General features: G+C 37.0%; 2 protein-coding genes and 1 long non-coding RNA gene across 3 annotated transcripts; 2 read left to right on the top strand and 1 right to left on the bottom strand.

The window, feature by feature from the left end:
* Positions 1-4,195: 4,195 nt before the first annotated feature.
* Positions 4,196-4,534, bottom strand: LOC132624164 (uncharacterized). Its single transcript, XM_060338985.1, has one exon. The coding sequence runs from the start codon at positions 4,532-4,534 to the stop codon at positions 4,196-4,198; it is 339 nt and encodes a 112-aa protein (XP_060194968.1).
* A 6,568-nt stretch (positions 4,535-11,102) lies between these two features.
* On the top strand, positions 11,103-23,375 carry LOC132624044 (protein root UVB sensitive 6). The gene is made up of 13 exons (XM_060338866.1): positions 11,103-11,582; positions 13,060-13,158; positions 13,263-13,376; positions 14,460-14,531; positions 14,721-14,831; positions 14,922-15,041; positions 19,407-19,508; positions 19,625-19,697; positions 20,188-20,271; positions 20,361-20,425; positions 20,577-20,678; positions 20,781-20,963; positions 22,749-23,375. Exons 1-13 carry the CDS (start codon positions 11,250-11,252, stop codon positions 22,812-22,814), a joined length of 1,524 nt encoding a protein of 507 aa, XP_060194849.1. The 5' UTR covers positions 11,103-11,249; the 3' UTR covers positions 22,815-23,375.
* On the top strand, positions 15,048-18,973 carry LOC132624045 (uncharacterized). Its single transcript, XR_009576515.1, has 2 exons — positions 15,048-18,018; positions 18,108-18,973. It is a non-coding gene; the product is annotated as an uncharacterized LOC132624045 (long non-coding RNA).
* Positions 23,376-24,076: the final 701 nt, after the last annotated feature.

Below are 24,076 nucleotides of genomic sequence, written 5' to 3'. Positions count from 1 at the left end.
ACCAGGAATCCTTCATTGAAGCATATTCCTAACAGGTGGAAGGATTTACTACAGTTATTGGAGGGATATAAGTCAAAGGTGAGGATTAGAACATTCATATGGCAGCCTCTACCTATGAATTGGATCCTATGTAATATAGATGGGGCATCTAGGGGAAATCCAGGAAGGGGAGCATATGGTTTTTATGTAAGGAATAGAGAAGGCAATTTGATTCATGCTCAGGCATCAGAGATAGGATATGCAACAAACAATGAAGCTGAGACAATTGCAATACTTGAAGCAGTCAAATGGTGTATCACCAAGCAAATGGACAAGATTATAATTCAAACTGATATACTAACTGAAGGATGGAAATCTCCACGGAGTCTAGCAGAATGGATAGAGGAAAATTAAGCACTTGGGAGAAAGGAAGCAGATTCTATACTCTCATATTCTTAGGGAAGGTAATCAATTGGCTGATGCACTAGCCAATCATGCATTAGATAGAGGAGCAGTTATCTATGAGCCTTTCCAAGATATGGAGGTGAATCTTAGAAAATTGTTAAACAATGAAAAATCCTAGGTCCCATATCTAGTGCAGATTCAGTAATGCAGAAGCAAGGGACATTATCACTACAATGGACCAGGACAAGAGTTAAGAAGAGAAGGATTTTTCTAGAGGGGGATGGAGGAAAAGGAGATCCTTACTTTCAAATCCTGTTGGAGGAGAAATTGAAGGATTTTTCTACTAATTGTTTGTTCATGTTTGTAGGTTTTGAAGGCAGCATAAGGCAACAACATCACAATCTCAGTCACAGAAGTAGCAAAACAACTAAGAAAGCCAGGCATTTCAAGACACAACATGGAAAAGGGAATCAAAACAGCTCAATTTGCAAAATTAATTTACCTTTTAATCATGTGCATAGATTAATGGTAATTATTTCAAGATTGGAACATCAAGATAACAGTTTGTGCTTCAATTCAGGTATGTAAATTAGGTGAATGTCTTATTTGTGTTATTAGGATCAATTGATGCTCATTCCAATGGACAAACACCAAATTTATACACTTGGAATTAAGTAATGCAGGAAGGGAACAGTAACAAGATGGGGCAAGAGTTTCAGATAAAGGGTTGTAATTCAAATGAACAAACATCAAGTTCATACAGATTACAACAAAATACAATAGATTTCAATAACAATCAACAAGGTCAAGGAATGAATTTAGTCAAGCTTTTCAACACAAGCAAAGAAATTGGTCCAAAAGAGATCTGAATTTATAGAGACAGGATCAGCATACCTGTTTGACCAAATCTTCCAAGAAGAGATTGTACAAAGCTCGATTGAGGAGTGAAGAAGCACCGCATGGCATATCCAAGCTCAGATCCATCACATGCATAACAGATGACAATAAAAAAGCAATGATAATCAAGAAACAAGGAAATCGAGAGCAGAAACATAAAGAAGAAGAGTTTTACCAGGGTTTTCTTCACAACCTATGAACATATGCCGACGATGCACCTCATAACGGAGATGACGCAGCTCAGTTTCATCATCAGAGAGTCGCCGGCGATGATAAGCTAGAAAGAGAAGCTCCCAAGAGGAGAGAGAAGGGCACGCATGAGTTTAGGGAAGCAAAGTGCAGATTTGGCAATTTCTATTTTTAGTATAGGCTTTTTTTCCTTTTTTTGCATTTTGTTTTAATTTCGGACCTTATTTGTTTTCCTTTGATTAAATAAAAAGTCCGGTTGGGCATAATTTTTCTTTATAAAAAAATAAAATGGAAACCCTAGGTTTATGGAACTTCATGTTTTCATATATGAATGTGGTGTGGGGAAGAAGAATGATGTTCCCACACGTGAATAGAAACCCTACATACCTTAATCGTTCCAAAACTTGCAACAAAGTTTTTATCTTGAAGAAGAAATCCAAAAGCTTGAACCTTGAACCTTGAACCTTGAGATAGGTTTTCTTGAAAACCCTAGCTTAGAAACAATGGATTTGGCTTAGAATTCATGTATGTATGTTAGAAATACTTGAAATTGCTTGGAATAGGCTTACCTTGACTGTCACGACCCGACTAGGGGCCATGACGGGTACCTGGGGCTAACCACCGAGCACCACTCATTCTGTTACTCATCATACTTATTATACACTTCTTTACTATTCATGTGCTCATAATCATAGGACAACCATTTTTCATTTGGAAACATAATTACTTTTATATATATAAGCCCTTCGGCTATCAAAATAATAATATATATACAATAGTAACATCGTGAGACCATACTACCCACACATGCATATCTACGAGCCTCTACTAGAGTACTAGACATATGGAAGGGACAAGACCCCGTCGTGCCCAAAATACATATATGTACACAAAAGAACAAACCAAATAGCACCTCCGGAATAATAGAGTGCTCCTGTAAATCTGCTGATAACTCCTATAGGTCTGCACCGTCTCCCTGTCTACCTGTGGGCATGAACACAACGTCCAAAAAAAACGAAACGTCAGTACGAACATTGTACTGAGTAAGTAAGGTATGAATGAAATGAGCATGATAGAGAAATCATAAGTCATAAGGTGAAGATACAACCTGCATAACTTTTAAGGGTGGGTACGTTTCATACACATACCATATACATAATCATAGTACATGTATCATCATAGCGCATACATCATCGTATCATATAAATCATCATCATTAACCCGCGTTTGGGTAACCATCATATGCCGCCCACTAGTGGTGATCATGTTCGGCCCTCTAGGCTCGGTGTAAACATAGCAGCCCGCCTTAGCGGTGACATGCCCGGCCATTTAGGCACGGTGGAATCGTATACAACCCGCCTTCGCGGTGACATGCCCGGCCAACTAGGCACGGTGGAATCGTATCGTCATATAATCAATCATAAACTCATCATTATTACACATCTCATAGGCATATCATAATCTTATCATAACTTAACATTATTATACATTCATCATTAATCCTACATTAGAACTGGGAGGTAACCATGGCTATGTCGAGCTGACATAAGGTCGTGAACCCCCGACTACATTATGGAGTGATCATACTCGTCATGTCTCACCTTGGAGGAACTAGCATTATAAGGTGAGTGTACACAAGGAAAATCATCAATGAAACTATACTTAGGATCATTAGTTTCATGGACATCTTATATTACTCTAGGATTCTTCATACTTATATTCATCATCATCATTATCATGCTCGTATCATGTCTCCTTTCTTTATCATGTGCGAAGGTGGCTTCTTATAGTCATGGACGAGTACCCTGACACTGAGTAGCCTGCCCACTTTGTCTAAGTCTGGGGTAATAACTCTTGATATACCCTATCTCACCACACTCGAAGCAAGCACGGTGCAGCGTAGGCCGCTGAACAGAAGCTGATGAAGCAGTGTAGCCTCCATGCTGACCGGAAGCCTGATAATTTGCCCCTGATGGGCCCCAGCCGACACCTGCATCGCGGACTGTACCGGACGCCCTGAGTATACTTGTGAACTCTTACCCGTCGAGAAGAAGTTGCTGAACATTCCACCCCTACGGGCCTTCTTTTCTACCTGTTTCGTATGACTCTCTTGCTTAATACCCTCAATAATAGAGACATGCTCCACTATCTCCTGAAATGAAACCCCAGTGGCTACAAGTTGAAGAGCTGATTACTGAAGCCCAGTGTCCAACCCCTTCACGAACCGCCGTATCCTCTCCCCCTCAGTGGGCAGCAACTAAATAGCATAACGGGAAAATAGTGGAAATGGGACTCTTACACAGCAACCGACGAGTTCCCTGATCAATAATAGCGAACTCATCCTTCCTTCAGTCCCTCAGAGTACGCGGAACGTACTTATCCAGAAACACAGAGTAAAACTGAACCCAAGTCAATAGAGGAGACCCAGCTGGCCTACACTCCACATAAGCCCTCCACCAAAGCTTGGCATCACCCTAGAACTGGAAGGTCACAAACTTTACCCCGTACTTATCCCCGCCCCCATCTTATGGAGCCTCTCGTGATAGTTAATGATGAACTCTTATGCGTCCTCTGACTCAGTACCATAGAACACAGGAGGCTTCATTTTAGTAAACCTCCAAAACAGATCATGTTCCTCGCCAGTCATCACCGGCCCTGCAACTGGCCTCGGAAAGGCCTCAAAACCCGAAACTTCCTCCAAGCGAGGTGCCACTGCTGCTACATGCTAAACCCCCGGAGACTGTGCTCTGTCCGGACCTGGGGATGCTACCCCTGCACCCTTACCTGCTGGACCAGCTGGTATAGCTCCGGCCTGTGCTAACCCATGTAACCAATTCAGCACCTGTGCCATAGCGTCTGGTATACCCTGAGTAGCCGCAGCTCCTGGTGGAACTGGCACTGCTGCTGGTTGGGCTGGTGCGGCTGCATCTCCCGCTGCCTCGTTGGGAAACACTGGAGGTACGGGGTCAACCACTGGGATGCCTCCCCCAGCTGGGGCTGTCCCTCTGCCAGCTCCTCTGCCTCCACCTCTACCTCTAGCTGCTGTCGCTCGTGTTCTCGCCATCTGCGAGAGAATGAAGGATAGTCATATACCAATTTGAATCAGCAGATACTAATTGGAATCAAGTAGCACGAAAGAAAGAAAGAAAAGGGAGTTTTCCTAGTGTCCGACAACCTCTCGAAGATAACTACAGACGTCTCCGTACCGATCCGCAAGACTCTGCTAGACATGTCCTTATACGATGAGATCGACGAACCTAAAGCTCTGATACCAACTTTGTCATGACCCAACCCGCCATGACTAGCAGCCAACTCAATCATAGTGGGCGAACCAACACACAAGACATCTATTCATTTATATCCGATTTTATATTAGCCAAGTCAAATGATTATACTCATTCATGCATCAAATAAACAAAATATGTCATGCCATAAAATATTGAAATAAGTGCGGAAGTTCTAACTATTACAAATCCCCAAAATTCGAAAATCATCGTTCATGACTCTAATCTAAAACATGTCTAAGGAATGAAATCTAACTAATAAATATCCATAATGTCCATAATAAGAAAATACATCATAAGAAGAATATCTTCGGGCGGCCTGGCATGGGAAGAAGCTCACCCTATATCCATCAGCAAACGTCCTCCACGCTAGATGTGAGGGCATGTAGCAGTCTCCGTATCACAATCTGCACTCAAAAGAATGCTTCAAGGTAGTATCAGTACAAACACTATGTACCGGTAGATATCATAGGCCGACTAAGATTAGTATCATGCATATTTCATAAAATCAATAGAATAAACAAGCCAGTCAACAGACATGAATATCAATAAGCCACAGCAAGTCAACCAAGGATAATTACAATCAAATCACCAAGATGTCAAGAATCACAATCACGTAAGCCACAGCGGAAATAAGTTTACCACAATGACCATACTTACTATACACATATGCTAACTGATGACATTGCTCAGTAGTCATGACCTGCAGGGGATCTGTGGTGTCCATGTACCACTCGTTTCAGAATACTCCTCGAACCCGAGCACAAACCTCTGCTCCGGAACGAACCTCGGACGCAGGACATATCAACGTACCTCTTGTTTCCAAAACTAACCTCGGACCACGAGCCCATAATCTAGGTCACATATGTGCCTTTCCATACCTCTTACAGAACAGTGTTCTTACCTCCTCAATATCAATACTCAAATCATCATTCCATGTCACAATACCGTCGAGAAGATCATATTAGCTTCTTATCACAAAACATTCACTGCAGAATCAACACACAGGAATAGTGGCACGAAGCCTACACAATCACTCAATCACAATCACATAGGAGTTCAGCCACACAATATCATGCATGAAAACTAGACATGTTTTCCCCTAAAGAATTCACAAACATACAATCAACTAATCAAAGTCTAACTCAAGTAGACCGTAACCTACCTCAAAGTAGAGCTGGAACAACGCAAGTTACTCTGCTACAACCTTTCCTTTCCTCAAAGGCTCAGAACACTCAAAGTCTAGAAATAGAAGGCTCAATGAGTCATAATACTCAAACCACAAGTACCAAAGCAAGAATACCCTTTCCTTACTCCATTCCAAGGGATGGATGATTTTCTAGGTGATAAATAACCTATCAAGGCCCTTAGTACTCATTAATCATCAATTTATAACAATATTCTATCAACATGCCCATTACAAGCAGTTTTTATGGTAAAGATACCATTTTTATAGAACCCTAGGTCTCCAATCACTTAGTTTATGTCTCTAAATGTTCAATTAATGATCAAGAGCAACTAACCAATGCATTTGGATGATAACTAAGCGATAATAACCATAAACCATCAAGTTTAGAAGTTTTATTAACATTCTAGGGTTTCTATTTCAATTTCACCATTAAAGATCCATGAAGAGGATTACAATAAAGAAGGAGAATGGAAATCAAGGGAACTTACCTCTCAAAGTATCTTGCCCTAGCTTGAAAATTCACGCTAGGTGCTTGTTGGGAAGTGTGTTGGTGTTTTTTGAAAAGAGAAAATAAAACTGAGTATACAAAATTCGGGCTACTGTTTTACGTCGACCGCTACAGCGGTCATCACGCCGCTGCAGCGGTACCACTATAGCGGTCAAGTGACCGCTATAGCGGCCCACCACGAAATCGCTGTGACCGCTATGGCGGTCCATCCACCGCTATAGCGGTGCCGCCATAGCGGTACCCTGCCCGCCACAACGGCCACCAAGGAAAATGCATGGCCGCTGGCAGCGGTCCAAGTACCGCTATAGCGGTACCGCCGTAGCGGTACATTTTGGGCAGTGAGCTCGATTTTTATCCAGTTTTTCCCCCTATCACCCCACATTTCATCCAAGGCCTCAAAAACACAAAACAAACATGCACATATACAAAAAGACGCCCTACGAAACCAATCGCGGCCTTGGAATTCCCAATGGAGTTCTAACTCCCCATAACGACCGAAAGGGTCGTTACATGTCCTTACACTTATTCAATTGTTTTTCATCTAAATATCTACGATTGGATGAAAGGTTGTAGTATTGTTAGTGTCCAAAATAAAGATTAAAGATAGCAGTATTAAAAGAAGAACTTCTATAGCTATTGAGTGTCTGTGACCAAAATGGTCTCTTATGGGGGGTTTTATATTAGTTTTACATAATATTAAAAGTTTGAGCGGGCCTTTTTTTTTCTATGATTTTATGAAGAGAAACAAAAATATTGTTAAAGACTTAAAATATCACTGTTTAGAAAATTTTACAAAGGAGAAAGCATAAAATAAAAAGGAAAATATTGTGATTTGAGTTTTGATCTTATGGTAATTAGTTTGCCTATTTCACCATTCACGAGCAAATCGCAGACCCAATAAAAAATACACTAATGTCATTAGATCAAAGTATATAAAAAGCACGAAGCCGCAAAATAAAATGCTGAGAGGTAGGGAAAAAAAATAAAAAGATGTTAAAAAGGATAAAATCAAAAGAGTCAAACTAAGAAAGTTCGTATAGAATTTTTATGGAATTAAATCATAATTACAAGTAAATACTTAAAATTCGGAATGAAGTAATATCAAGAATTTGAATTAAGAAAAAATAAATTATTTTCTTTGATGTTGCAAAAAATAAGTAAAATTTTGAATTAATTATTTAATAAAAAATCCAATTTTTTTTTTCAAATTCCTCACATTAATTAAATTCATTTTTGAGGTCGATAAGACTCTAAAGTTAATAAATTTGTTAAATAGAAAAATTATTAGTGGTGAATGAAATTAGAAATAAAGCAATTGATTATAGTATAACATTAAATGTCAAATTGGTAAAATGCAAATTTAAAGTACAAGGATGAAATAGTAGAAAATAAAATATTTTCTAAATAAATTGTCATTTTTTTGTTACACTTATTCTAATTAATGAAAACTCTCAATGTTCTTTTATATATTAAGTTATTTCACTATTAAATAAACATGAATTATCGAGGAAAAGTTAAATAGTAAAATTTGATGCCAATCCTATTTAGTGACGGATTAGTAACGAATTATCAAAAAAAGTTCTTAGCTATGAGCAATTTAGCGACGAATTAACGACTAAGTTCATAGCTAAGTCCAATTGTTTTCTATAGTATTTGTTGTCAAATGAGGTACACACTTTGATCACGCACAAAACGCGTATACTGAAACTAGTATTATTGATAATGGTAACTAGGTTAAAAAGGCATCATCCTAAAATATCAGTAACATCAAAATTAATCAACAAAGGATAAAATAAAAAATTAAAGATGGGGGTTTTTATAATAGTTTTACAAAATATTAAAAGTTTGAGCGGACCCTTTTTTTCTATGATTTTATGAAGAGAAACAAAAATATTGTTAAAGACTTAAAATATCAATGTTTAGAAAATTTTACAAAGGAGAAAGCATAAAATAAAAAATAAAATATTGTGATTTGAGTTTTGATCTTATGGTAATTAGTTGGCCTATTTCACCATTCACGAGCAAATCGCAAACCCAATAAAAAATACACTTATGTCATTAGATGAAAGTATATAAAAAGCACGAAGCTGCAAAATAAAATGTTGAGAGGTAGGGAAACAAAATAAAAAGTTGTTAAAAAGGATAAAATCAAAAGAGTCAAACTAAGAAAGTTTGTATAGAATTCTTATGGAATTAAATACTTAAAATTTGGAATGAAATAATATCAAGAATTTGAATTAAGAAAACATAAATTATTTTCTTTGATGTTGCAAAAAATAAGTAAAATTTTGAATTAATTATTTAGTAAAATATCCAAATTTTTTTTTCAAATTCCTCACATTAAGTAAATTCATTTTTCAAGTCGATAAGACTCTAAAGTTAATAAATTTGTTAAATAAAAAAATTATTATTGGTGAATGAAATTAGAAATAAAGCAATTGATTATAATATAACGTTAAATGTCAAATTGGTAAAATGCAAATTTAAAGTCCAAGAATGAAATAGTAAAAAATAAAATATTTTCTAAATAAATTGTCATTTTTTTTGTTACACTTATTCTAATAAATGAAAACTCTCAATGTTCTTGAATATATTAAGTTATTTCACTATTAAATAAACATGAATTATCGAGGGAAAGTTAAACAGTAAAATTTGATGCCAATCCTACTTAGTGACGGATTAGTAACGAATTACCAAAAAAAAGTCTTAGTTACGAGTAATTTAGTGTCGAATTAACGACGAAGTTCATAGCTAAGTCCAATCTTTTCCTATAGTAGTTGTTGTCAAACGAGGTATACACTTTGGTCACGCACAAAAGCGCGTATACTGAAACCAGTTTTATTAATAATGGTAACTCGGTTAAAAAGGCATCATCCTAAAATAACAGTGACATCAAAATTAATCAACAAAGGATAAAATAAAAAATTAAAAATTAAAATGTAGAACAAAATTTCCTATTTATTCTCTTATGCAATTTTTTTGATTTCTCTATCTGTTCTTTCAAATTCAATATCTTTTCGTTGATATCCGTAAATTCAATTTAAAATCCATATTCCTAAAATAACAAAAACCAAAAATAAATAAATTAATAATATTAAATTCAATGGCAAATTACGACATAATTTAATTAGTTATAGTAAAATTCAATTGAAAATTCAATACCCTAAAACAACATTAATACCAAAAAAATAAAAAAATAGAACCAAATAATAATTTTAGACAAGCTCTAATTTGTTAAAAGATCCAAATTTTTTATAAGCCCTAATTTATCAAAAATAATTAAAAAAAAAAAAAAACTAAGTTCTAAAAAACCACCCCTTTAACCAATCCAATAACAACAACATATTCAGTTTAATCCCTCAAGTGGTGTTTAGGGAGGGTAGAGAGTACGCAGACTATATTCCTACCTTGTGGAGGTAGAGGAACGGCTTCTAAAATGCCTTTCACTCAAATAGCGCATATCGAAGCAGTTTGAAAAGAAGAATACTGAAGTAAATAAAACGTAGCAAATAATAGGAAAAGCATACCTTCAACCAATTGGATTCTAGAAATTTGATTAGCATATAAAACTAGTTCTCTTTTGTTTAATTTAATTTTTAAGGACTTCATCTGGGAGTTAATAAATAGAAAAAAATTAAAAGGTCTAGTTGTTTAGAAGTTTTATTTTGAATTGAATGTCACGTGCCATGTGACGTTGTTTAAACTGCACATGTATAATATCTAAAATACAAGCAGGAACTCAATTTCGTTCAATAGATTTTAACTATAAATATAGTATAATTATAATTGAGGAGTAATCGCAAATATCCCATAATTTAAGTATGAATACTGCAAGATGGGATAATTTAGGAGTTTTACCGGCATATAGAAGTAATAAAAAATTACAGTCAATCTATTTATTGTACAGAAGATAACCGAAATAACGTGAGAATATTTTATATTATTAATTAAGATCATCAGCAACATACTTGGTTAATTATGGTTAAATATTATATTTATAATTAAATAATATGACAAGTGCCATTTATTTACTAGTTGGGTGTAAACACTCGGTACAGGTAAGTTTTTACCCGAAAAAAATAAATTCTTTAATATTGATACAATAAATTACTACTAATGTATTGCCATTCATAAGGTTTGAGCACATTTGTTACATATGTGAAGCTAGAAAGAGCGATACTGTTATGCAGACTATCCCCACCTTGTACTTGTACCGTATACAAAGCCCAATAAAAATTAAAATAAATAGTTATAAAGACTACTAATACTAGAATAAACAGGGTTAAACTTATAAAAATAAAAAATTTAGGGTAAACTTTGAAAAAGGAAAAACAAAAGCAAGGGTCAAAATCAGAAAGTGAAAATAGTCAAAAACAAGATTTTGATTATTTTTCAAATTTCAAATATAACTCCAAATTATATTTGGAACATGGCCAAACACTAGTTTTAAAACAAAGTGAATAATTTCCGTGGTCAAACGGGTCTTTAATAAAACAGGTGAGTAGAGTATGGGAAGCAGGGCGTAATTTGGAACATGGCCAAACACTAGTTTTAAAACAAAGTGAATAATTTCCGTGGCCAAACGGGTCTTTAATAAAACAGGTAAGTAGTGTATGGGAAACAGGCCGTAACTCTCTAAAACCTCTGTCAGCCCACGTGTTGATGGGGCTCCACATGAGCTTTCCTCTAAACCTCCGTCACCTCAATTTCACAACGACATTTCCAAAGCTCCAATTTTATTTCCTCCATAAAATGCTTTTCTTCTCATCATCATCTGATTCTACAATACAATAGAGCAATGAAGCTGAAACATCCTCCAAGCTCCTCTTCTACGACCCTAACAACAGCAACGGTGTCTTCGTCTCATGATGCTACGTTGCTTGTCCGTGAAACCCTCCGTATTAGTGCCGACCTTGCCTCCTCCTCGTCTTCTCCTCCTCCTCTCTCATCAGAGGCTAGCTTCGGAGGTCAATTTGTGGATTCGAGCTTGAGATTGCTCTGCTCTGAGGAGATCGATGGTCACCGATGGAACTACTTCGCTGATGACTCTCTCAAATGTGGTGGTCCTGACCACTTCAAGAAGAACTCTATTCGTGCTGTTAGTTTGCACTCTCCACAAGCTCCTGCCCAGGTTTCTGCCTTTTGCTTGTGATTTCTTTTCTTTAATATCTGTAGTAAAATAGGATATACTCGATGCTTTCTATAGCTCTTCCAATTCTTTTTTGTTTCTTTTAGTACGTTTCTTAGAAAATCTACTAGTTGCATAAGCAATGCTCCCTCCGTCTCAAATTATCTGTCACGTTGTCTCAAATTATTTGTGTTTCAGAAGTTCAGGGCACAATTAATTATATTTCCTTATTTTACCCTGAATAAAATTTTGTCATTAATGGAGAATAGAGAGAATATAACTTAGACATAAATAAGAGGGTGCTTGGATTGACTTTTTAAAAATAGCTTATAAGCTGAAAGATAAAAGTCATAATAAGTTGGGAATACTCAACTTTTGGTTTTTTAAAAATAGCTTATAAGCTAAAAGCTAAAAGTCATAAGTTGGGAATACTCAACTTTTGGCTTTTAACTTATTTTTGCATTTTTTGGGTCTAAAAGTAAGTGCTTAAAAGCACCTTTTATCTTTTCCAAACACCATAAAATAGAAAAAGAGCTTAAAAGCTATTTTCGCCCAAAAACACTTAAAATAAGTCAATCCAAACACCCTCTTAAGGGCAAAGTAGTCAAATATCCCTTCTAATTAATATTTCTTAAGGGGCGCCTAAAACAAAAAAGCGACAAATAATTTGAGAGAAAGGGAGTATTAATTCTTTTTTCGAAATGATGGTGGTGTCTGGCCAGCTTGTGGCACCTTGACTAATCGATAAGAGAGCCTGCTTCTGTACCACAATCCACAAGAACAAGGTGCCGGGCGTATCTATTCACCAAGGTAGAAGCACCTGTCTCTTATCCTGGCACCCGAAATTTTCTTAGAAGTAAAAGTTAAAAAAGGAAAATGAGACTTGTTTAAGATTCTTCAATATGGAAGATTGCAGTATCATGGCTTTCAAATAAATTTATTACGGTGGTATGAGTTTGTTGGCGGCATAGGTTGCTATTAGTTTCAAAATTTTGGTGAAGAATATACTCTTATCTAGAAGAGTTCAAATAGACGGAGAAATAAGTTGGAAAAGATTCTCCATTGACCTTAAGGAATCAAGCGGAGAACTGATGAGTGAGCTAAAAAGCAAATTGCTATAGCAGAAACATAATTCTCTAAATTGTTTCATGAGCATTTTGTTAAAATTCGAATTGTAGAATGTTGAAAGGCTTAACATTAAGCGTATTTTCAGCAAAGTGGAAAGATTTTTCTCTAATGTGAATCAACAGACACTATGTCCTGTTTTATTACTGTGTCCTGTTTTATTACTTCACTAAGCTACTAAAGTACGTCTCTATGATAATGCCCGTTAGTATGTTGTAAGATGGCCATTTGAGTAAGACATTGTGCACAAACTTTTATGGTTATGTGAGTAAGACACTGTGCACAAATCTTAATGGACAAGAAATTCTTTATTCAGAATGTATTTTTCTATGTTCCTATCGTACATGTGGTGCAGGAGTTCATGGCGTTCATAAGATCCTACGTGGTTCCAGAAGGTTTTCCTGACAGCGTTACACCTTCTTATGTACCATACATGACATGGAGGGCACTGAAGGTATACAACTACTAAATAAATGCTTTCTTGAGTGCTTTTTTGGCTAATGTTTCATAACATGCTGCTGTGGTTATTAACAACTACCTCTTGTTTGCCACTTGTAGCACTTCTTTGGTGGTGCAATGGGTGTTTTCACAACGCAAACACTCTTAAATTCAGTAGGAGTCTCCAAACATAGAGCTACCCCTGGTGCTGTAGCCATTAACTGGATTCTCAAGGTACAGATGGAATCTTCAGCATTGTTTCAGCAAGTACTTGATACGAAAAACTCTTAGCTACATGCTCTCTCCTGAAATGTTACCTAGAGTTGGGAATTGATATAAGAATGTGAAAATGATTATGCAAAAAAATAGAACAGGTTTTGTGAGATTAGGTTGTTGGTTCGGCATTTGAGTCTGCATATCAAATATATGTGTATTTGAAGCTATTTACTTGCTAACAAAGTCCAATATTTTCCTAAAGGTCCTAATAACATGTGCGATTTTGTTACAGACTTAAAAATAAACAAATGTATTCCATCTTGAGCTTGAGCTTTTAGATGAGGTGGTTCACACAATTTGACAATGTTACATGATCTGGCAAAGGTTTTGGGTTCGAGTCTTACCGTTACTCATCTACAAAAATATCTTCACGTGCTTGACCTAAAAAAAGGCCTACACATACCGGATCGTGTTGCATAGCTATGATAAATAAATGTGTCTCTTCTCTAACAGTTTGAACTTTGCTTTTAGATGAGGTGGTTCACACCATTCAACAGTTCTCTTTCACCATTTCTCCCAGCAGCCAGCACTCTATTTTAATAATCGTTTTTACAGTCCCATAATTTCACAAGGTTTCCCAATATCTCTATATTAGGTTGTTCACTCTTCCCTTAGTTACCATATAAGATGAAACAATATTCAAGAATCCCTGTCACGCAAAAAGCTGGTGCTTTCTTTAATTTTTTCCAACTGACAAGCAGGAACGCATTCAATCATGTGGAATTATTTTCCAGGAAAGCTTCATAACCTGAACCAAATCCATCTTGGAAATTGTGATAAGCCAATGAAAGGACAAAAACTTAGTTTTTTAAATTTTTCTGGCTTGAGGGTGGGGGTCTTCATTTATAAAGAAGTCTACTAAGTTTAAGACTGTTCTGTTGCTTCTGATTTTCTCAGCCTTGAATAACCAAAGTCAGATATGTGCTCGTTTTTGAACTGTTACGTGTTTTTTTATGATATTCTGAGAGCTCAAAATGGATTTTAGAAGCAGCTCCTTTTGTGTTCCATGAATACAAACTGGAAGGTATATGCAATTTGCAGGATGGCGCTGGCCGCGTGGGGAAGATGCTTTATGCACGGCAGGGAAAGAAATTTGATTATGATCTAAAACAGGTATTCTCCATTGTTTCCTCTCTAATTTTCTGTTGGTTTGTTTTGCGTTTTTCTGTTGTTTATATTTGTTTTCTTGGTTTGGGTTGTGGGATGGGTAAGGGTTGAAATTTAGCTAATTTTCAATTTGAAATTTTTGTTGGACTAGTTCAAATTTCCTTACAGTTCTTGTTTCCTTGTGATGCCCTTCAGCTAAGGTTCACGGGTGATCTTCTGATGGAGTTGGGAGCTGGTGTTGAACTGGTAACTGCTGTTGTGCCGCAGTTTTTTCTTCCTTTAGCCTGTGCTGCGAATGTCGCCAAGGTTTGTCGCCATCTTCTTTTCCATATCTTTTCCTGGTGCATGCACATACAGTTAGCTAAGCACTTAAGATTTATTTTGAATTGCTTACAGAATGTAGGTGCTGTCACTTCTACTTCAACTCGTACTCCTATATATAAGGCCTTCGCTAAAGGGGAAAACATTGGGGATGTCACTGCTAAGGGGGAATGCGTTGGCAATGTTGCTGATTTAGTAAGCTTTTCTAATCTTTCTTTCCTTCTTTTCTCTTTTTGTGGTGATGAAGATATTTATTTGATTATACTGAATTTGGCAATATAGAGTATTCTGATTTCAATTGCATGGCCTCATGCGACCACTTGTCAAAACAAATTTTATCCTGGTCTATCCACGGTAGTGTAATAAACTATACATTGCATTATTGGTTCAACTGTCATTGCCACAAGAAAAAGCAGTTCTGTTATTTCATTCTTTTGAAAGGGAAAATTGGCAGAAGAAGTCACTATACTTTATGGCAATTGTTGATGGTTTTCTAAAGTGATGCTGTTGTTTAACTACTCATTTGCTCACTAAGTTTTCACTCAAAATTTCCCCCTTACGAGGACTTTGGTGGAAGACTAACTGAAACAAAGGCCATCATCCTCTATGATGGCCAGTTAAGTTTTACGTATTAGTGAAGCTGCAATCGACTTTGTGATCTACTGTTATGTTAAATCTTCATACTGTCTAAAGAATTCCGCAGAAACTATTCACTTTCTTATTGGTGGAAGTGACCCTTGTGAGGAAGACGAGAAGGAAGAGAGAACACTGCTTGATTATTTCCTGAAGCTATTGGAACTTAAATACTACTTTTACATGTTGTCCTAGAAAGGAAAGAAAATCAATATACAATTACAACATAATTACAAGGGAGTAAACTAAGCTATATACTATATTTGTGATATTCTAGAATATTCATACAAATCCTAAAACACCCCCTTAAGCTGGTGCTTACAGATCATATGCACCAAGCTTGCTGCATATATAACTTGTTCTTGTACCGGCAAGGGACTTGGTGAATATATCTGCAAGTTGTTCATTTGACCTTATGAACTTTGAGACAATTTCTCTTGAGAGTATCTTTTGCCTGACGAAATGACAATCAATTTCTATGTGTTGGTGCTCTCATGAAACACTGGATTTGATGCAATGTTAAGTTCAGCCTCATTAACAGACACAAGTTCCTTTTTACCAATCTCTCCAAATTTTAATTCTTTTAGTAGTTACTTGATCAACAAGGACCAAGCAGCGTGGAACCCTGTACTCGACAAAGTTGAGTCTTGATTGGTAGGATGACAAAAAGATTATTTTGTCCAAAGAATGAACGAAAGGCTTATTAAGAGCACATTATCAAGTATACCCACTTACTCCATGTCCTTGTTTCAGGCTATGTTGCTTGGACTCTTCGAAAATATCGATGGGTGCGTATAGGATACTCTAAAAGTGGGCCATTTTTGGAGGATCTGACACGGGTACGACAACTTTTTTGCGGAGTCCGAGCAACATAGGTTTCAGGTACCCGTCATTGTTGTAGAAATGATGGAAAACTTCAAAGAAATTTCTTATTGTACTTGACAGATAAGGCGAGAAATTTTCACTGTGTAAGGTGGGAGATTGTTAGGACTCCCAAGTGTTGGGGTGGGCTTGGCGTTAAAAAATTGAGTCTTTAATAACACCTTTTATGAAAATGGCAATGGAGATTTGGGATGGAGTAGCATGCTTTTTAAAGAGGTAATAGCAGAAAAGTATGAGGTATTGGAAGGGGCTTGGAGGACAAAGTGTTTTCTTGCTATATAATTGTAGTTTGTGGAGGAATGTCATGAAGGGGTGGGAAGATTTCAGCGAATTGGTGATTTTTCGGGTTGGGGATGGGAAGAGGGTCAATTCTTAGGACCACAGGTGGTGTGGGTACAATACTTTGAGGTTTGCGTTTCAAAACATTTACAGGATTTCACGCTAAAAGGAGATGATAGTCCAATAAATCCGAAAATTACAAGATGAAGAGGGTTTTTGGGACTTGAGTTTTATGAGATACTTTGAAGATTGGGAAATGACATAGTTCCGAACTCTTGGATTTGCTTCACAAACAAGCAACTTTACACGATATCCAAGATTTTTTGTGTGTGTGGGGGGGGGGGGGGGGGGTTGGTGTTTGGACAATGGCGTATTTTCTGTGAAATCATTTTATGAGAAGCTTCTAGTTAGAGAAGAGGTGGTTTCCCTACATAGATCGATATGGATTCCAAATATACCTAAGAAAGCGTGCTTTGTTTGGTTAGCAACTAGAGGGTTATTTTGATGGCTGAGAACTTGAGAAAGAGGAAGGTGACATACATTAGTTGGTGCTTGATGTGCAAGGGGTCGGGCAAGGATGTCGATCATCTCCTCCTACATTGCTAGGTAGCCTCAAGGCTATGACAAGTAATATTGAGTTTGTTTGGTATCTCGTGGGCGATGCCAAAAATGATGGAAGATGTTTTGTTCAGTTGGAATTGGGGTAGGCGGAGGAGTGGACGCAGGGTTTGGAATGTTGCTTCATTGGCACTTATGTATGTTCTTTGGAGAGAGAAATATAAGAGCTTTTGAGGGATAGAGATGATCTTTTTACAATTGAAAGTAGCCTCTTATACCTTTTTTCTTTCTGGTGCACCCATGAAGTTCCTCTTTGTATAGATGATTGGGTGTTATTCATAGGAAACCACATTTTTTCTTGTGAGTCTCTCCTTTTTGGCATACCTCTAGTATATGCAGGTTTTTAAGCCCAAATTTTAATATAAAATTTATTACCATATCAAAAAAATGTATTATTCCCATCGAAATACCAATTTTACTATCTTTTCATCTCAAAGCTTCTTTGGTTCATAAGGTGCACTCCTCTTTGTAGCATATCAGTTTATACTAATGAGAATCTAAGTTGCGGGGACTCGGGTGCGGGTATTCGACACGGATGCAGATCCGAGGGTCGGATTCAGTGTGGTGACCCTACTATAAGAATAATATAGATGCGTGTAGCTGGGTTCGAAGTCGAGTATGAGAAGAATAAAGGGGTAACTAACTTTCAAATGAGCGGCTCAGATTAATTCTCAATTAAGGACCGATAAGGGCCAGGATAAAGCCACGTGGCCCAGGTTGTGCTATACAGAAAGAGAGAGAGGAAGGCAACGGCTATCTGGTATTCATCACTTCTTCCTCATTTCTTTTCTACTCCTCTTCTCTTCTCTCTCTTCCTCTTTCTAATTCTCTTCTCATCTCTTTCTACAGATCATCATCGGCTATGGAGATTATTCTATCCTTGTTTTAGCTTAGTTTAATTCAGCTAGTTTTACTCTTGTATTTGAATTCCATTTTCCAGTTATATAATCAGAAAATTGTCCCAAAAAAGTGTGGATTCGATTTCAATTTTGCAATTAAACTGAGATCCATATCTGGATCTTGACATTCAGCAAAATCTAAATTTTTGAGATTCGGGGGTACGGATCCAGTTATGGATACGGGTGCTGGGATTTGGCTAAAAAAAATCAAAATTATAAAAACAGAAAGATATTCTAAATTTGTGAGATATTCTGTGGAAACCTTACATATAGTAGAATTCGCATAGCTAGGGTTTCAGAAGGGGAAGAGAAGTCCTAAGGCATGAAATGTTGCACCATTAGCAATTATGTGGGTTATTTGGAGAGCGTTGAAGGGGCTGAACAAGATGTTGTAAAGTTGCAAACTAGTCTTTTGTTTCTAGTTTCCTTTTGGTGTTCCCATGAGAACCCGACTTGTATAGAAGATTGGGTCTCTTCTTTAAAGATATTTTGATGTAGGTTCTCTCTTTTGGTATACGGCTTGTTCCCCTAATTGTTAATAAAATTATTTACCTTATAAAAAAATGTTATATAACTCAATCTTTCATTCCCCAAGATGGGCGTTAAAAAACATAAATTAAGTGTCAAGAAATCAATATGCTAATAATTAATTTAGAAGTTATCCCTCTTTTCTATGAGAAAGAAAACAATTATAAATAGCAAACTTGATCTAGAGGAAAAGCTAACAAGGATTGAAGGTATGCCATTCCTTATGTCTTAAATCTGTTTTATCTTTTATTTTGAGAAATCAAAATCTCAATTCCACCCCCCCCCCCCCCCCCCCCCCCCCACCAAAAAAAAAAAAAAAAAAAATTTGGCCAAAGTATCCTTGGATTGACCGAATCCTACCTGCACCCGGCAACCGCACCCATGTTGTGTCGAGACGAGTGCGGCAGCAAAAATTAAGAGTCTGTGCAACTTAGATGAGAATATATAATTCTATATAGTGGAAAAAAGGAAGAAGGAGAAAGATTCTACGTGAGTGAAACAACAATTATGAGGAGAAAAGCCGAAAACTATTAAAGAAGCAAAAGAATAACCAAGACAACAAGTTTGACGATCGGTAAAATGTTTCCTTTTTTCCTTTCAGGGGAATTGAAGGGCTTATTTCCTACTTGACAAGGAGTTTATATTTTATTGTTTATTCGTTTTTATCATGTATCTGATTACCAATGTATTTGAGCTGGAATAACTTCTTTTTCTTATGAAGCTCGGGACAGGATTAAGTATCTTGATTTCCAAAAGGAATCCATCCTTGGTCAAGACATTTGCGCTCCTCTCATTTGGATATGTTTTCAGCTCTTACCAAGAGGTTAAATAGCGTGCATTAATTTATAGTTCTGCACCTTATTAACGCACTTGTCTGATTTCTTTCCTTTTTCTTTTTCCCATTTGACTGAAGCATCTTATTTCTTTTGTATATCTTAGGTGAAATCTGTTGTGCTCCATACCCTGAACCGTGCAAGATTCACAGTAGCAGTAGAATCTTTCCTAAGGACAGGTTGGGAGCAGTCTTCCTCTCCTTCTCCCTCCACCCCTCCTCTTTTTCTGTTATGAATGAGCTTCCTTTCATACCATGATTTTGTTTGCCGTTAACTGACTGTCAACAACTGAATGGTTCATCTTACAAACTTGTGGTGAAACTAGGACATGCCAACATTTTCAAATCTTCCCTTTCCTGCAAGCAAAGCAGGAAAGGGAAGATAAATTAACAGACATGTATACTCCCTCTGTCCCAAAAAGATTGTCCTCCTTTGACTTGGCACAAAGTTTAAGAAATAAAGGAAGACTTTTGAAATGTGTGGTCCAAAACAAGCCTTAGATATTTGTGTGGCTGTAAATCATCTCATAAAGTTAAATTGTTTCTAAATATAGAAAGGTGACAATCTTTTTGGGACAGACTAAAAAGGAAAGGAGGACAATCTTTTTTGGGACAGACGGAGTATCTTTTTTCTCCGAGTTGATGTCTTATCGTGCTACTTGCTCTTTAGGGAGAGTTCCAACACTGCAGGATGGAAATTCAAGGGAAAACATATTCAATTTTCCATGGAAAAAGCACAGGCCTATTGTTCTTGGTAAGTACAAGGAAAATACACTTTGTTTCATTTGTCACCTAAACTTTCATCAGACGTATTCATTGCAGATTTAAACTAACTGCTTGCAGGACCCAGATTTAGAGAAGCTTTCCAAGATCCAAACTCATATCTTGCTGTCAAGCCCATCTTTGAGGTATGTTTTCAGGGGAGGATGAATGTCAAGGGGAGCTCTCCTGCACGTAGCACACTTACATCCCCTTGCTTGCTTGTTATGTGGCTAAATGTTTCTTCTATCATTTTCTCATATTCATGCTTGTGAATTGCATGTCGATCTTGATTAACAGAAAGAGCGATATATAGTGACGTACAATCCTTTCAAAGGCAATATATATGTATTGCTCAAGGATCAAGCTAAGTCTGATGATGTACTGAAAGCAGCATTTCATGTAAGAATCTGACTTACCCGTGTGATAACCGTGGAACTCTTAATAACTGAAACCGTGGAACTCTTAATAACTGAAATTTACCTAATTAACTTTAAAATACAGGGTCATGTGCTTATGCACATCATTCGTTCATCCACCAACAAACAGTCTTCCTCCAGAAAACAGCGGGAAGATGAACTTTCAGCATCCTTGCTATCAACTGCTGATCTTCAAGCTCATGTTATAGAATCTTACAAAATGGTCTCTGCTTTATATATGCCTTTCAAGAGCAAAGCTAAAGAACAGGTAAAGCGAAATTTGCCACTTCATGATACTACTTCTGACATATCCTTTTTCGTTCTAACTTTTAAACAAGCTGAAACATAGAGATGATATGTTACTTCTGAGTGCAACTGAGCCTTCTGTTTGTTATTACCTATAATCACATATAATAACACTTGTAAAAAATCACGTGAGATGAGGATATCAGGAAGGCTAAGATGAAAGAAACCAGAATTTCTGAGTCTTCAATCTCATTCCTGTAATTCCTGTTCCTCCACCTCTCCCGAGTAAGAAAGGAAACGGAGTTAAGGAAATAAAAGCTGGAATATAACATGTGTTTGGTATGATGGAAAATGTTTTCCAATTTTCTCATGTTTGGTTGGTCAAAATGTTGTGGAGAAATTTTTTTCTAGGAAAACAAGTTCCTTAAAGATTAGGAAAATGACTTCCCTATCGAAGCTAGGGAAAACAAGTTCCATAAGTGGCATCCCGTGATGAGCACTTCACCCCTTGCTCCTACCCCCCACCCCTGATCCCCGCATCCTCGGACCCCATAAGCCTTCCCAGCACCCACTCCCCCACCCCGCTCTCCTCCTTCACCCCCACGCATTCCACCTCCATCCTCATAGTGTTTGTCTAAAGTATATATAAATGATGTTGGGATAAATATTTTCTGTTTTCTTACCAAACACCATAAAATACGTTAGAAAATCACTTATTCCAGGAAAATATTTTCCTTCATACAAAACACACCCATAATAGCGTGTCTATGGTGTTAAAATCATGTTCATCACAATTGGCAAATAGGATTTGTTTCTTTGGTACTGCTGCAAGTGAACTTTTTTCTTAAGAAAGCTAGATGATAATGTTTTGCCTTGTACAAAGTTGTTAGTGGTTGACTAGATCAACTTCCCCTATCATGATTGAACTGGTTTCTTGAGGGTGGGTTATGTATGGTTATCTAGCTTACTGGAACAGACTGGTTTCTTGAGGGTGGGTTATGTATGGTTATCTAGCTAACTGGAACAAACATACAGTTGGTTATACTGGACATATGATATACCTTATTTCTCTTCAAGTCTGCATTTGTTGCAATTAACGGGTTGCCATTTATCTACTCCGTCATGTTCATCATGTATTTTTCGTTGTTGATCAGCCATCTGCTTGCCACTCTAAAAAATGCAACAATATCTAACAGTGAATGAAGAAATCTTAAACATAGAATGTTGGGCTGAAAATTTTTTCTTCTGTGGAGGTTATCCAGATTTACAATAAATTGGTAGTGTCATAGTTGTGGTCCTGATATGTGATGGAAGGCCTTGACTTGGATTTATGAGCTTCGTTTCACTTTTATTACTTGCCCCCCTGATATTTTAATACTTCGTAATCTAGATGACTCAAGTTAAAAGCCTTCTCATTCATGAATCCACATAATTAGGACCTTGTAGCAATTTCTTAGTTTCGCATCCCTTTGAGTTACTCTTTTTGTGGAAGAGAAAAATTACTGATGATTTTTAGACATGCAGTGTGACACAAACTGTCCACTGTCCTACTCATGATCATTCCGTCTTTTCATAAGGGTGAGGTCTGTTGGCTACGAGCAAACTATCCCCATTGGGTTGTAATTTATCTTTTGAGGAGCTGAAACTTTGTAATAATCAGATTGCAAAATATTAATGGAATTAACAGTGGGCCTGGCGATCGTGAATTCGTTGTCTGTCTGCCTTACCAGTTTGATTATGGCATACTTGCAAGAGGCTGCTCCTTTTATTTAATTATGTAGGTTAGTCATCATTCTATATCTTGCAGGGCTGGGTGATGTCGGAATCGCTACTTAATCCTGGCCGAGCTCGACTTTGTGAAATGGTCAAATAAGATACATAATGCAGAGGAGCTAAAAAATTTTCTTGTCGCACAATTATTTTGCATGGCCACTGCTGGCACTGCAAGGCATTCGTGCATCTAGTGGAATTTTCTGCATGGCGGCAAATGAGGTCGTAGATTTGAAGTAATTACAGATGTTTATCCTGATGCTCTGTGTAGACGCAATTTGCGACATGTGCTTTCTATTTTATAGCACGACAGTTTACCTGTACATCAGCAGCTAGCGACTGACGTAAGCAAGAAAGTGCACTTTGGGAAAGGGATTTCAGTATACTTGTTTATTCCACCAAAATCTTTTCTTTGATGTTTACTTCTTGCATACAAGTTCAGTTCAATACTCTTTTCTGTAATGCATACAAGGTTGTTTTTTTTTTTTTTTTTGGGGGGGGGGGGGGTGGTGTTTGGGGTGGGGGGTGTCCCTAGTTACGTGTTTTTCATACTTTGTTTAGGCTAGTGTAATGTAATATCTCCATCTGGTATTCCTTTTTCCTTCTGTGTCTTTTTACTCTTTCACTCATGGTAGAATAAGCAAACATGAGCTAGTTACTTTTATCTTCCTTATCCGATGGTATCGTAGTCTTTGTTGGGATTCCAAAAAGAGAGCTGAACTAATCTGGACTTCTCTAGAATTGGAACACAAATACAAGTATGGAGGGAGGCCAAGGATGCAGTAAGAATTTGTGGTCACTCCATTCTTTGCTCAATATGGCATACATCATGATTCGTGTTCAATGGTCCACAATGGTCCATCTTGATAATTGCAACTTTGCTGGCAAGTGGGCCATTATGTTTTCTACTTGTATTACAGACTTATTAAGATGAATTGGATTGTATTGTTGGACGAGATTCAAAATATGAGTCAAATACGTTTAATTTTCAGTGTGAATATCGCTAAAAATAAAGAAAAAGATACTGCAATGGCACGACGACAGATATGGTTGGCTCACAATAGGAACTCTCAATGTCTCGGACAAGATAAAGTGTGCTCCATGGCAGTGTTAATATGCCACAATTCAAATTTGAGGGCCGTGATTGCCACTTAACGAGCAACTACTCCATGCCAAGTAAATGAGTATTCATCTTGGTCGAGTACCAAATATTAATAAAAATTTCGGCAGAATTTTTCTTGTGACAGGAGAATCAATAAACCTTCTAGTAAATAAAAAACAATCCAACCAGTACAAAATATCCACGACCCTCAACAATAACAAGACAATGTCTCAAAGCTCAAAAACATCCACATCAAATTTCAC

The sequence above is a fragment of the Lycium barbarum genome, chromosome 12 (assembly GCF_019175385.1).
Source record: "Lycium barbarum isolate Lr01 chromosome 12, ASM1917538v2, whole genome shotgun sequence".
Lineage (NCBI taxonomy): Eukaryota > Viridiplantae > Streptophyta > Magnoliopsida > Solanales > Solanaceae > Lycium > Lycium barbarum.
Note: the sequence above shows the minus strand (reverse complement) of the source record. Positions and strands in the feature narration are given on the sequence as shown.